Source organism: Bison bison, unplaced genomic scaffold (genome assembly GCF_000754665.1).
Source record: "Bison bison bison isolate TAMUID 2011002044 unplaced genomic scaffold, Bison_UMD1.0 scf7180017864517, whole genome shotgun sequence".
Lineage (NCBI taxonomy): Eukaryota > Metazoa > Chordata > Mammalia > Artiodactyla > Bovidae > Bison > Bison bison.
The window spans coordinates 8,409,485-8,425,300 of NW_011495070.1; the positions used below are offsets into that span (position 1 = coordinate 8,409,485).

The 15,816-nt window shown below is 41.6% G+C and overlaps 1 protein-coding gene across 1 annotated transcript in view; it reads right to left on the reverse strand.

Moving 5' to 3' along the window:
- Positions 1-15,816, reverse strand: part of RNF150 (ring finger protein 150) — a 281,142-nt gene that overhangs the window by 58,483 nt on the left and 206,843 nt on the right. The window contains exon 5 of the mRNA XM_010830301.1: positions 617-713. Within this exon, the coding sequence (XP_010828603.1) occupies positions 617-713 (97 nt within the window). The remainder of the gene's footprint in view (positions 1-616; positions 714-15,816) is intronic.

Below are 15,816 nucleotides of genomic sequence, written 5' to 3' on the forward strand. Positions count from 1 at the left end.
CTGGGGGATGTTGTGTGCACTGGGTGAGAGACTGAGTTTGCTAAAACATGTAACTGAGGGAGCCAGCTTGATGGGAGGTGGGGAATTTAGGGCTTCTGGCTCTGGTTTCCTGCTCTCTCAAGCTCTTGCAGAGATGTGAGTTTAGCAGAGGCCGCCGAGCCAGATGCCCAGAGGCTGACCTCTCTGCCCCTTGTCCGGAAGAGCTTGTCTCCTCTGGAAGCTGGGCGATGGAGGGGGAAGCGTGGCGGCTGGGTCTGCATGAGGACGGTGCAGGTAAATGACAAGAGAGTGTCATCAGCGTAGCCCTGGCCTCTGCTGGGGTCCGACCCGCCGTCACCCACTGCAGCCCAGAGGAGGAGCCGGTGAGCTGCTCAGGCAACATCTCGACTCACAGACAAAACAACAAACTCGGTGGGAGGGTCACGATGTTCTCAGATGGAGACAAAGGGAGAGGAGGAATGTGTCCAGATGGGAAAGTGCTCCCAGGGCCTCATCACGTGACACCGCTGCTCTGGGGTCGAGGGGACACAGACAACCCGGGGCGCTGTTTTCTCCCTGCTGAGTGGGAAATGTGGAGAGACAGACATGATGAGGCTGTAGGCTGTACTGTGCTTACCGGGATCCCTAGGGCTTTAAGAATGTTCATCTTGCACATGGGGCAGGTGCGATGGTCTAGGAGCCAGGGGTCAACACAGGACTTGTGGAAAAGATGCCTGCAATGAGAACCATACATCTTAGCGTGGCGGTAACTGCGGAGAGCACCGCGTCCACTCCAGCCCGGAGACTCGTCCAGAGTCATGCACCGCTCAGCGGCAGAGCCAAGACTCCGGGACCTCCATCTCCGAACACCCGGGCCGATAATGCTCTCTGTTACATCTGTGGTCATACAGTCAGCATCTGTCTGGCTCCCGGGAGGGTCATCTACGAATTGCAGCCAAGACTTCCAAGTTTCAGAAAAGACAGAGAACGTAGAAACAGAGAGATGTTTCTGGATAGAGAGACCCTTGAATGGAAAGAAGGCAAATAGGTGAAACTTGCACAGACCCTTCTGGGATAACTTGACAGTGGCTACTTTTAAATCAATCCCAAATGTCTTGTCCCACCATCAGAAGAAAACCACAAAACAGAGCCTCATTTCCATTGATATTAGGGCAACTCACAAAAGGCAGAAGAGCTCTTGGAAGCAACTCACAGCACAGGTGAGATTTTAAGCTGTTATGACCGGTGGCTGTTAGGTCAGAAACCAGGTGAGCGGTACCATAAGCTTTACTGTTCAGCCTCACGTGCCCACCCTCAGGAGCCTTCCTCTGTGTGGCAGGATAAGGGGGTGGCATTTAGTAGGTATGGGGGTAGAGGCTCCTAACTTCCTCTCAACTTGGCTCACAGGAGCCCACTCAGAGATATCAGGGGCTGTCTTCTCCTGGAAGTCTCACGAGACTCCAGACCACAGGCAGAAGTAGTCAGAATTTCCTGCCTGGGGCAAGAAGAGAGAGAACCATCTGTGTTAAGTATGCGGGCATCCTTAGGACACACCACCCATGCTTGACTCCTCAACCTTGCACCATTCCTGGAATCCTTCCAGACGCTTCCCTCATTCTTGTGAGCTATTGTTCTAATGATCCTAAGAGTTTTGTGTCAGAATGCTTTAGGCTCAAATGCTTACAAAGGACCTCTCAAATCAGAGAAGAAGCACTGCTTCTGAAAGTGACATGGAGAAGAACCCATGTGCCATGGCTGGGACTGGCAGTGTACAGGAAATGATCAAACTGGGGATTAGGAAACAGAGAGGAGCCTTGTTTAGATGCCCTACAGATTCCCTGATTAGAAGAAAACACATCACATTCATTCATTGCTTTATCCGTGCATCCATCTGACAAGTAACATCTGCTAAGAACTGTGTCCTCGCTGGGAAATCTGCATGATAGTGATTTGGTTCCTTTTCTTTTGAGAGTGTAACAGGAGAGGCAGACACTAGTAAGATAGAAATAAGCTACTTCATGAAGACAGTGCTATATACCTCATTAGAAGAACATGGTGTTAGCAGAGGGTGGGGGGAGCTTGTAACTGGAGATGGTGGATGCACATAGAAAGTTTCCCTGATGACATGCTGAAGCTCAGACCTGAAGGTTTACACAGACATGGTCCACGTGAAGGGGAGCGGGGAGGAAGAAGGGTCTTCTAGGCAAAACGAATGGCTTGTACAGAAGCCCCGACCTGGGCACAGGAATGCACTGCATGTCCCATGCAGCAGTGGAATGAAGGGGCTGATGCTGGACAAAGCATCCTGTACCCCCCACCCCTGGGTTCGATCCCCGGGTTGGGAAGGTCCTGTGGAGAAGGGCATGGCTACCCACTCCAGTATTCTGGCCTGGAGAATTCCATGCACAGAGGAGCCTGGCAGGCTACAGTCCATGGGGTTGCAAAGAGTCAGACACGACTGAGCGACTAACACACTCACACTTTCTGTACCCCTCACCCAAAGCAATGATCAGCCTCTCTACGTGCAGGCTCTACATTCAGAAAACAAGTTCCTAATCTAATTGTGCTCACTCACTGGTGGTGTTCCTGGTAAAACGGCAGATGTTCTGGTCTCTTTGACTGTCCCTGGGAGGACAGGCTCTGTGGTGTTTCCTGCACGCATGCTGGAGACAGAAAGACAGCAGGGCCAGTTAGCTGTTTTAAGTCCCCGAGTCTCCTCTGCCTCATCTGTAAGATGAAGATATCCCTATTCCTCCCTGAGTCTGCCAGACACAGGAGCCAGTACTTACCACCCTAGGTGATTTCTCGCTCTGCACTGGTCATTCTTCCATCTCCTCTGGGAGGGTCAGTTTTATGTGTCAGATTGGTTCGGCTATAGTATCAGTTATTCAGTCAAACCCTAACTGAGGGTATTCTGCAGATGGGATTCATACCTACAATCTGACTTTATATACAGTAAGTCCCATACATACGAGCCTTCCAGCTGCGAACTTTCAAAGATGAGGAAGTGCATTCCATCCACGTCAGGGGTGAGTGAAATTGCAGACTGCCCTCCATTTGCATTAGTTGAGTACCTAGGCTAGCTTCGTTGGACTTACCAACAAATTGGACTTAACAAACAGGGTCTTGGAACAGAACTCGTTTGTATGTAGAGGATTGATTTACTGTAAAGGAGATTATTCTAAATAATCCAGGTGGGCCTGAGCAATCAGTTGAAGAGCCTTAAGACCAAACAAAACTGGTTTCCCCGAGGAGGAAAAAACTGCCTCAAGATGGCAGCATCAGCCCCTGCTCAGCGTTTCCAGCCAGTAGACCTGGCCTTCAGATTTCAGGCTTCCCAGCCCTATAATCAGAAAAGCCAATTCCTTGGCTTTTATAGTGGGGTATAGTGGCCATCTGGAGAACTCTGACTGGTACATCCTAAAATGAGACTGTAAGCTCTCTGAGAGCAAAAACTTTCATTTGCCTAATTCACTGGTAGATCCCCAGCAACTAGCCCACGTTTTTTGGCACACAGATGATGCGTCAGAAATATTTCCTACATGAATGGATATTTATCAAAAGGCTGGCCCTGCTCACTGCCTGCTCATGGCCATCAAGTCCATGAATGCTTTCTTTCTAAACCTTTTCCACCTTCATTGCCTCTTTTCTTCTCGCTGTGCTGCCCCCTCATTCGTGATCTCATTAATTGTTGTAACAACATCAGAACCGCTCGCCATGCCACCAGTCTTTCCCTGTTCCTTTCATCCCACTCATCCTTGCCAGATTTATCTTCCTAAAATAAAGTGTTAGCGACGTCACCCTCTTGTTCGCTCTGTTCTGGGCTAGGAGCTGGGTACCGAGATGAATAAGACAAGGTCTCTTCCTTCAAGGCAGTACCACAGTGCTGCAGAGGTTCCCTGGGAGTTGCAACAGAAAAGGTCATTGAAAGGCCACTCTCTGGGATCCACTGTTTTCTGGCTGTTTGATCTCAGGCAAGCCTTAGCTCTCCAAGACTTTAATCCTTTTCCCAATCAAATTTTATTTTATAGGTATGGAGTTTGTGAGTGATCGAGTCTGTGTGTGTGTATGAGAGAGAGAAGAAATAAATAACGCCCATGAAGCTTAAATCATTAAGTCCTGGCCCTCCTTAATTGTAAGCTACCATTCATCCTATTAATACCACTATTACATCTTGTTTTTAGATATTATGTTATCACTCTGATTTCTACTTTAAACTTTTTAATGCTAAAAGCAAGTAACTGCAAATTAAAAAAAAAATCAAAGGGAGAACTAAGGGCAACAAAAACAGTGTTGAAATGATACATAGGGTGATCATGGTGGTTATTAATGCATACTCATTAACTAACATTCATTTATTCCTGGTACCATATTTCTTGGGTTGGCCAGATAGGAAGACTATATTCTTATAATTGGGATTGCAAAACAATCTTTTTTTCCCTCTCATATGGAAAGAAAAATAGAAGTCACTAGACTAAATAAATAAAGGAATAGGGAGAAAATCTGGAGTTTAGCGAAATGCAGCAACAGTTTAATAAACATCTCTAAGGCAAAGTCTATCTCAGCTCATCCTGTCTGTAAGATTCACAGCAGGGCGCTGTCCCTTCCCATGCTTTAACAAAGACTGCATGAGAAAGTACACAGAAAGGAACAACAGGATGATAATCTGTCTCCTAACAATCCTGACAAATGAGAAGTACAACTGACAGTTGACCAAAACACCTCTCCTTCCTTATTCACCAAAGAGAAATGCACACTTTATAAAGAGGGCTTCAAAGCCCTGACGAAAGATGATGGCAACTGCATCACAATGCTGAGATGATTATGAATAAGATAATCATGTAAGTTCTCAATTTGGGGGCCAGTAATGACAAACCTTTGCTTAACTTGTTTCCACATCAATTGATTCTCTTTTAATTAATTTTTTTTATTAAAAATTGTTTTTATGGAGTATAGTTGATTTACAATATTGTGTTAGTTTTGGGTGTACAGCAAGGGTAATCGGTTAGACATACCCATATATCCACCCTTTTTTTAGATCCTGGGGCTTTCCTTTTGGCACCAATGCAAGCTGTTTCGTTCCCCTTGATGAAATAGTGCTCAAAGAATGCGAGTCACTCAGGGACCACAGAATCCCATTCTTCTAGGCAATGTGTTTAAATAAGATCTATCCAGTGCTTCTGTTGTTGCTGTTCAGTCACTAAGTCGTGTCCGACCCTTTTGCAACCCCATGGACTGGAACCGGCCGGGCTCCTCTGCCCATGAAATTTCACAGGCAAGAATACTGGAGCGGGTTGCCATTTCCTTCTCCAGAGGATCTTCCCCACCCATGATTCTATGGGGAGTTAAAATATTTCTCCAGAGCTTCTGAATCTTCTTTGCAAAGTTGTTAATGAGTGAAGAGTCAGTGTTTAGTTAATAAACATGAATTTAATTAATAAACAATATCTACTGGTTACTGAAAGCTACCTAGCATATTATATATATTAATTCACAACAGCCCTATGAGGTAGAAATTACTATTCCCATTTTATGGAGGAGGAAGCTGAATCTGCTTAAAGTAAATTCTCCAAAGAGCTAATAAACTGCAGCTGCTGTTGCTGTTAAGTCACTCAGTCGTGTCCGACTCTGCGACCCCGTGGACTGTAACCTGCCAGGCTCCTCTGTCCCTGGGATTCTCCAGGCAAGAATACTGGACTGGGTTGCCATTCCTCTCTGCAGGGTAAACTGCAACACCAGGACTCAAACCCAGTCCTACTCTTCGTATATGGACCCAAATCTACACTCTATTATCCTTCCTCGTGGCACTGAATTGTCATGAGCAAGACAGGGGAGTTGGAGGAATTCAAAGTTTTATCCTTTCTCAGTGTATGTTTTGTGCTCCAGCTTCAAGAGGGCAGTAGCCCAGTTACAGACTGTTAGGGACTGAGCAAAACCAGTGGAAAAGTCATCTGCCTTACGTGTATTCACTTGGCTACAGCAGAGAAACGCTGTCAAATATTGGCTTCATCAGATCTACACTCAGCTATCAGTCTGCTCGAGTTTATTTAGGAAGATGGCAAAACTGGTCTCGAAATGTTCTGTTCTCCCTCATTCTCCATTGCCCAATAAATCTGGTAAATGTTATTTGGCAGCTCTGCACAAATTTTCAGATTCTTATCATGAAGCTCCACAGAAAGAAAGATCTACTTTTCCCGAGGCTCTTCCCAATGTGGTCTGGTTTCTCTTTCCAGCCTGAGGTTTCTAAAATACAAATACATCACTCCCCACACTGGAAATGCTTCAGCTACTCCACTGCCTACAACACAAAGTCACAGCACAGAAAGAAGGCTCACTCCGTCTGGTCCTTGTCACATCTTCTGCTCCACCCCCATGTTTCCCCCACATTTTCACCATAACTCCGGAATGTCCTTCTCAATTAAAAATTTTTATTCTGGTATGGCAAACCTTGCTCATAATTCAAGCAAGTCACAGCTCAGATGTCCCTTCTCTTCCTTGAACATCCCACCCTTTTCCTCCAAACTCTGCCAAGGAGAGTTGGCTTCTTTTCTTTTCCTGCTTACTCCATTTTCTTACGTGTGCTGCTGCAGCTGAGTATATGTTCCAGTTTCAGGGACTGAAGAACCCTCCTTAGCTTTGTGATCTCTTTAAGTTGCCTGTTATTCAGTTTCCTATGTTTTATGACAATGTCCTTTAACTGACAACACTCTGAAATAATAGTTCGCTATAACCCAACAGAGGGTTTTTACTATGAGAGAAGGACAAAGATCATAAACAGCAAATGAAGCTCAAAAGTTAGTAGAAGGAAAGAAATAATAAAGATTAGAGCAGAAACAAATGTTAAAAAGACAACAGAGAAGATCAATGAAACTAAGAGCTGGTTCTTCAAAAAGATAAACTAAATTCACAAGCTCTTAGCTAGATTCACCAAGCAACAATGAGAGAGAATCCAAAGAAATAAAATAAAAAATGTAGGAGGTGATGTTACCATTGATAACCTCAGAAGTACAAGTGATTATAAGAAAATATTGTAAACATTATATGCCAACAAATTGAATAACCTAGAAGAAATGAATAAATTTCTAGAAATGCAGTAACAGAATGAAGGATAAAAGTCAAATAATTGTCTCAATAAATGCAGAAAAAGCATCTGACAAAATACAACATGTATGAGAAAAACTCTTAACAAAGCAGTTATGGAGGGAAAGTATCTCAACATAATGAAGGCCAGACATTACAAATGCACAGCTAACATTATACGCAACAGTGAAAGCTGAAAGAATGTCCTCTAGCCACTTTTATTCAACATAGTATTCAAAGTATTAACCAGAGCATTTAGACAAGAAAAAGAAGACATCTAAATTGGAAAGGAGGAAATGTACTATTTGCAGATGACATGATATTATATATAAAGCACCCTAAAGACTCCTTCAAAAACTGTTAGAATGCATGAATTCAGTGAAGTTGCAAGATACAAAATCAATGTTCAAAAATATGTTGCATTTCTATACATGAATAACAAACTGTTGGATATAGAAATTAAGAAAATGATACCATCTACAACTGCATCAAAGAGAATAAAATATTTAGGAATAAATTTAACCAAGGAGATGAAAGACTGCATATTGAAAACCATAAGACGCTACTGAAAGACCCTGAAGAAGACACAAATAAACGGAAAGATATTCCTTGCCTTGGACTGGAAGAGTCAGTATTGTTCAAATTGCTCTCTATAACCCAGAGCAAGTTATAGATTTAGTGCAATCTCTACCAAAATTCCAATGAAATTTTTCAAAGAAATAGAACAAACAATCCTAAAATCTTTATGAAGTCACCACTCCCCCTCAATTAGCCAAAGGAAGCACTGAGAAAGAACAAAGCTGGAGAACATGGCCTGATTTCAAACTATATTACAAAGATACAGTAATTAGAAAAGTATGGTGTTGGCATAAAAATAGACACATAGGTCAATACAACAGAACAGAGAGCTCAAAATAAATCCACATATATATGGCCAATTAACTTATGACAAAGGAGTCAGGAACATACAGTTGAAAAAGGACAGTTTCTTCAATAAATGCTGTTGGGAAGACTGGACAGTCACATGTAAAAGAATGAAACTCAACTATCTTATACCAGATACAAAAATGAACTCAAAGGAATTAAACCTGAATGTAAGATCTGAAACCTTAAAACTCGTAGAAGAAAATGTAAGTGATAAGCTCCTTAACAGGTCTTAGAGATAAGTTTTTAAAATCTGACAACAAAGCCAAAAGCAACAAAAGCCAAAATAGACAAGTGGGACTACATCAAATAAAAACGCTTCTGCGTAGCAAAGGAAACCATCAAAAAAAATAAATAAATAAAAAGAAAACTTTCTGAATAGGAGAAAATATTTGCAAATCAGGTATCCGATAAGGAGCTAATATCCAAAGTATATATAGAGCTCATACAACTCAATAGTAAAAAGCTCCCAAATGGTCCAACTAAAGAATGGACAGAAGATCTGAATAGACATTTTTCCAAAGAAGACATTCAGATTGCCAACAGGCATATGAAAATATATTCAGCACTTTTAATCATCAGGAAAGTGCAAATCAATACAAAAATGAGACATCATCTCACACCTATCAGAATGGCTATTATCAAAAAGACAACAAATAATAACTGTCACTGAAGATGTAGAGAAAGGGAACCCTCATGCACTGCTGGTGGGAATGAAAATTAGTATAGCTGCTATGGAGAACAGTATGGAGGTTCCTCAAAAAATTAAAAATAGAACTACCATAAGATGCAGCAATTCTGTTATGTATTTGTCCAAAGAAAATGTAGATACTAACTCTAAAAGATATATGCACTCCCATGGTCGCTGCAGCATTATTTACAATAGTCAAACATGGAGACAACCATTGATAGATAAATGGATAATGAAATTGTGGTGTATATATACACAATGAAATATTATTTGACCATAAAAAAGGATGAAATCTTGCCATTTGTGAAGAAACCTTGAAGTCATTTTGTTAAATGGATAAGTCAGATAGGGAAAGACAAATACCATATGACCTCTCTCATATGTGAAATCTAAAAACAAACAAACACAAAGCTCATAGATATAGGGAACAGATTGGTGGTTGCCAGAGGTGTGGGATGAGGAGTCAGAGAAATGGGCGAAGGGGGTTAAAAGGGAAAGAGAGAGACAAGTTTTGTTACTGATTAGCTAATGTCATTCCAGTGAATTGATAACCGTTGACTGCATGCTGATCTTATATCCAGAAAACCTGAAAATTATTTTGCCTGTTCTAATACATTTTTAATAGCAATTATTGTGTTGGTAAGAAATATTTCTTGCTAATTGTTTTGCCCAAACTCATTTTAAGACTTCAGATAAATGTGTTAAAACACTTGTAAAAACACTTCCTAACTAAAATCAGAAAAACGAAAATTATGCAAGATCATTCTTATTCATTCATAACTGGCATTTACTTTTAAATTCAATAATAGCTCACACTGGCAATGGTGTACACAGTCTTACATACTTCGGTGGGAATGTAAATTGATCGAACCTTTTGTGAGGGCAATATGCAGAGTGAAATCAATTTTGAAATGCATAACCTTCTTAATCTAGTTTAAAAAAAGGTTTCAGTTTATAGATTTATGTCTTCAAAGTGAAAATAAATATAAGTTGTTAAACAGAAAAGAGGACAAAAACACATTACCTGGCAATTAAGAAGCTGAAGTGTCATTATCTAATGAACAGTGATTGAATTCTTATTCCTTGCCAGTGAGTTATCTATAGTAGAGCTTACAAAGCACTTTCCTTAATTTTTATGGACTCTTAAAATATGAAAGAATCCTGCCTTCTTCTGGGGGCCTGATGAGGACATTATGGGGTTGGTGAGCCCATATTCTGCTCAGACTGTCTGGTCGACATTACACCAGGCCATTCCCCCCATGCAAATCTCATTTCAAGATCATCAATTTATGGATCTCGGCGCAGGCATTATCGAGGTCACTCAGTTAGAAAGACCAAATTGCACTGGTGATGACACTTATAGAATGTCAACTGAGCCCAGACAGTGTAATGAATATTGCTTAGGAGAAATGTCCCTGATTCCTACCCAGAGGAAGAAAATTTAAAGTGCCCTCATTGATTTTCTTTTTTTTTTTTTTTAATTTTATTTTTAAACTTAACATAATTGTATTAGTTTTGCCAAATATCAAAATGAATCCACCACAGGTATACTCATTGATTTTCTAAAGTAGGATTCCACTCCAACCATGCTCTTAAAATCAGGTCAATTCAATGAGAACTTCAGCAGAATCTTGACTGCCATAGCTTTGAAAAACACAGGGAAATCACTGACTACTTCTATGCATTATCTTTGTCTGGCCCAAATGCCATGCCTGTGTTCCAGTGACCAGTAACCCGAGCATTCAGTGTATCATGAAATTTCTCTGTTTTTTCTACTGTGCTGTACTATGCAAAGCAGTGGGTTTAATCTCCAACCTTGTTACGGAGAAAAGAGCCTTTCTGACGTGGTGGCACTTTAGCACAGTGTAGTATGGAATCTGGATTTCTAATTACACATGAGAGAGTCTGAAAAAGAGAGTTTCTGCATATTGTTAAAGAGATTCTAAAACTGATACTAGAACTCACTACTGGGAATGCTGAGTTCTGGAAAAAAAAGTAGGAAAATCAACACAGAATGACAATTCATTAATGTGTAACAGTTATGTGGTAGTACTTCCTGCAGAACATGGTGCTAGATGAATCAGGCATGCCTGCTATTATTTTTTAAGTCTTTTGAAAAATTTATTTATTTATTTATGACTATGGAGTCGGATGTGACTGAAGTGACTTAGCAGCAGCAGCAGCATGCTGGGTCTTTGTTGCTGCATGGGCTGCTCTCTAGTTGCGGTGAGTGAGCTTCTCACTGTGGTGGCTTCTCTTGTTGAGGAGCACAGGCTCTAGGCCACAGGGGCTTCGACAGTTGTGGCATGTGGGTTCAGCAGTTGCAGCTCCTGAGCTCTAGAACACAGGCTCAATAGCAGTGGTGCACGGGTGGGCTTAGTTGCTCCGCGGCACGTGGGATCTTCCTGGATCAGGGATCAAATCTGCGTCTCTTGCATTGGCAGGTGTATTCTTTACTGCTGAGCCACCAGGGAAGCCCTGGTGAAGTTTTTTAAATACAGAGTTGACAGGCTGATAGGAAGATGTACAACTGATACTGTGTAGAGCTTACAAACTCAGGCCTGGGGACAATGCAGATTCCATTTTTAATCTTGGTTGACTATTTTGGAATAACCCTTTAACTTTTCCTAGCCTTAGCTTCTTCATTTACAAAATGAGGGTGATAATAGGACCTCTCTGAGGCACTCATGAACACTGTTCATCCCATCTGCCGGTTCTCCATCTTTAGGGACACAAGAAGAGTACAGGCTCTCACGGGCTATGGCCATGTGACTAATTCTGGTCAATAAATTATGATGAGAAATAGCAGATTTCACTTCAGGCGATGGCATTTAATTACTGAGCTGTCAATGCACATTGTTCAAGATGGAAACGGCTTTGTTAGCCTAGATCAGCAGACTCTCCCTTCTGACACACATAAAACATAAGAAAGATATCTTCATTGTATTAAGCCACTGAGAGTTGGGCGGTTTTGTCGTTATTGTTACTGCAGCAGGTCCTAGCCTGTCCTGACTAGCACCTTACGGGATTGTCCTAAGGATTCTACACTTGCTTGTGAAACGCTTAGTGTTCAGTGGATAATAGTGACAGTATTTTAAATGATGTTAGTATAACATGCAAAGTGACAGATCATAAACACATACAAGCCAAAGTGCCACAGAATTCAAGGAAGGGAGAATTCTTGAATTCTGGGAAGAACTCTGAAGATTGGAGGAAAAAAATCCAAGGAGAAAGAATTTCCGTGAGAAAAGGCACAGCAGTGGTTTCGTGATACGTGTGAGAAGCGCAGCAGGATTGAAAGCTACACACACAGCCGACTCACTTTGTTGAAAAGCAGGAACTAACACAGCACTGCAAAACAATTATACTCCAATTAAAAAAGAGAAGAAAAAGTAGGAACAGAAAATAAAGTTGGAAAGTAAGTAAGGTCACTCAGTCGTGCCCGACTCTTTGCGACCCCGTGGACTGTAGCCCACTAGACTCCTCTGTCCATGGGATTCTCCAGGCAAGAATACTGGAGTGGGTTGCCATTTCCTTCTCCAGGGGAACTTCCCAACCCAGGGATCGAACCCAGGTCTCCTGCATTGCAGGCAGACACTTTAACCTCTGAGCCACCAGGTTGAGTCCAAATCAGTGCTCTGAAATCATCTAGATGGGCTGAGTAGGAGGCATGAACTACGAGGAAAATAATCATGGACTTGAGCCAGACTTGCCCTTATTCCTTATGATCATGAACTTCTTGTCAAGTGACTTTCTTCAGTGGTGCCTCATCTTTCTATGTCTCCTATACAGAAAGTCCTTGCTGTGGTGACCATGCAGTATTATGGGGCCAGGTAAGTAAACGCCAGCCTCTCCCTATGATTAATTCCACCCAACCAGCCCAGTGCCTCTCTGTGGGGGTGATTCTGCTATTAGATTTGGTCTGAAATGTTTGGACCAATTTTGAGAAAATTCATTTCCCTGATTCCCCCTATTTAGTTCACATAAAAATCATTTTTAAAAAGGTGGGGGCAGAAAGAAGAAAAGGAAAGGACTTAAGACCTTTGACTCTATGAGTTAAGGTTCTCCTTAAATTACAGCCTTAATGGTCCCTGTGTGTGTGTGTTCAGTTGTACAACTCTTTGCGATGCCATGGACTGTAGCCTACCAGGATCCTCTTTCCATAGAATTTTTTCAGGCAAGAATACTGGAGTGGGTTGCCACGCCCTCCTCCAGGGGATCTTCCCGACCCAGGGATCAAAACTGCACCCGCGTCTCTTGGGTCTCCTGTGTTGGTAGGCAGATTCTTTACTACTACACCATTTGGGAAGCTCCAGTGGTCTCTACCCTAACTCTATTATAGGCTGTTGTAAGATGCAAAGTAGGTAATATATGCAAAAGACCTTTGTAACCAGTAGCATGCTTTTCAAAGTCACATAGAACCAGTAGTAGCCATATTATGGCTGTTATAAACGGAATTGCTTTGTTTTGGCAAGCTCATCTGCTATGCTAGCAGTTTTACCTGGTGGAGAGGGAAAAAAAAGAAATAAAGTAAATTATGCAACAAAGTAAATAAAGCAATAAAGTAAATTATGGCTCACCTCACTAGCACAAACAGTGCCCTTCTGTGAAAAAGAGCTGCTCTGTTTTTAGGCCCACAATAACAAGCTTGGAATCACTGTGGAGAAAGCAAATTCCTTAAAGCGGAGCTAGATTTGATCTGGATTCCTTAGGGTTCTCAGACATTTGGCTTACTCAGAGTGAGATGGGGCTTCCTGAGGCAGACTTTCAGCCAAAATCACAGCCCCAGAGAGTTGAATGCATGGGAGAGTTACCTGGGGGCGGGGCGAGGAGGGGTTAAGTTGTCAATAGCTCTGCAGTGGTATCAGTACATTGGAAAGAGTACTGGCCCAGAAGTCAGAAGCCTAGTTGCACTCTGGACCCTATGATCCCACGAGTAAAGATTTTCTTTTAGTCAAATAAAGCAGTGTTAACAGGCCCTGCCCTAACTCTATTATAGGCTGTTGTGAGATGTAAAATAGACATTATATGTAAAAGACCTTTGTAAACAGTAGAATGTTTTTCAAAATATTATAATAAATGGCCACTTATTTCAGCCATTTGTCCATAGTTTGGAGTTTAAACAGCGTTAAAGAAAAACCAACAAAATTTAAAGAACCAAGAAGCCACATCAGATCCTCCTGCTACTGAAGAAACCAGTCTTTTGGGAATGCAATTTCAGAGGGAATTGCAGGATTGGCCTCTTACAGTGTGTCTCATTGCTTTGGGTTCTGGCAGAGGGAGGCTCTGTGCTTAAAACTTGACCCTGGTCTAATTATATTGTTTGGCTGGGGCAGCAGAGCTGGTTGGCATTCGTCCCGAGTGTCTAGTTGATGAATATAACTGGGGACCAGGACATTTGAAGTCAGAATGCCATATTTAACAAGGTTATTATGGTTCAAGACTGCTTTCTGAAGCATTTGCTCTGTTGAAAATAACAACAAAAAATAACACATCAGACATTTACCAATGTTGCTATCTCTTTCATGTTTCCTTCTTTTAATCCCCTAGATGAAGTGATGGCTAATTTTTGGCAGTTTATACACAAAAATCCAAAGTAATCAAAGAAAAATGATAAGAAAGCAACATTAGCAAACTCTGAATTTAAATTTTATGTAATTTTGACTAATGTACAAAGTTAATTTTTTTAAGTCCACAGCCTAGTTTTTTTGGTACTGTAAAATCTCTTTTATTAATTTATTTTATTTCATCTTATTTTGGCTGTGCTGTGTGGCTTTTTTCCTGACCAGGGACTGAACCCATGCCCTCTGCAGTGGAAGTGTAGTCCTAACCACTGGACAGCCAGGGAATTCCCCTTTCATTCTTTTAAATGAAGGCTTGCTGCTGCTGCTGCTGCTAAGTTGCTTCAGTCGTGTCCGACTCTGTGCGACCCCACAGACGGCAGCCCACCAGGCTCCCCCGTCCCTGGGATTCTCCAGGCAAGAACAGTGGAGTGGGTTGCCCTTTCCTTCTCCAGTGCATGAAAGTGAAAAGTGAAAGTGAAGTCGCTCAGTCGTGTCCAACTCTGTGCGATCCCATAGATGGCAGCCCACCAGGCTCCTCTGCCCATGGGATTTTCAAGGCAAGAGTACTGGAGTGGGGTGCCATCACCTTCTCCGAAATGAAGGCTTAATATACAGCAAAATGTGTAAATCTTAAGTACGCTGGGTGATTTCTTAAGTAGGTATACATTTATGTACACACTACCCAGATGAAGATAAAGACTGTTTCTGTCACCTCAGAGTCCCCTCCTTCTCCTGACCAGACAATACCCACTCCCTGCCATGAATCTATCATTAGAATTTTTGTTACTGAAGATTAGTTTTGCCTGTGATTGAATTTCATTTAAATGGAATCATAAGTATAATAATTATTATCTTAAGTATCTATTTTTTTTCCTTGGCTTTTTTGGTTCAACATAATGCTTTCAGATTCATCTGTGTTTTGATGTACATCCAATTGTTTGTTTCTTTTTACTGCTAAGTAATATTTTACTTTATGAATGTACCTTGATTGAACCATAGATTTTTCTGTTGTTAGACCTTGGGGTTATTTTTTGGTTATTATGATGAAATTTGCTATGATGATCACTCTTGTACAAGTCTTTCTGTGACGGTATGCATTCATTTCTCTAGGGTATTATATCCACCAGTGAAATTGCTAGGTTAGAGAATAGAGAATAGGTTAACTTCAGTAGAAAGTGACAAATTCCCAAAGCACTTAGACCATTTTAAACTCCCACTGCTCTATATAACTTTTAATTTGGCAGAGTATGTAAAATTATGTTCTTGAAAGAATGAGTTTTTTTTTCTCCAGTTTTATTGAGAAATAACTGACATACATCACTGTATAAGTTTGGGGTATACAGCATGATCTTTTTTTTTTTTTCTTTTTTCTTTTTTTTAAATTTTATTTTATATTTTTTCTTTTTTCCTGAACCCTCCTCCCTCCCCCCTCCCCATACCATCCCTCTGGGCCTTCCCAGCGCACCAGCCCCAAGCATCCAGCATCGTTCACTGAACCTGGACTGGCATCTCGTTTCATACATGACATTTCACATGTTTCAATGCCATTCTCCCAAATCTTCCCACCCTCTCCCACAG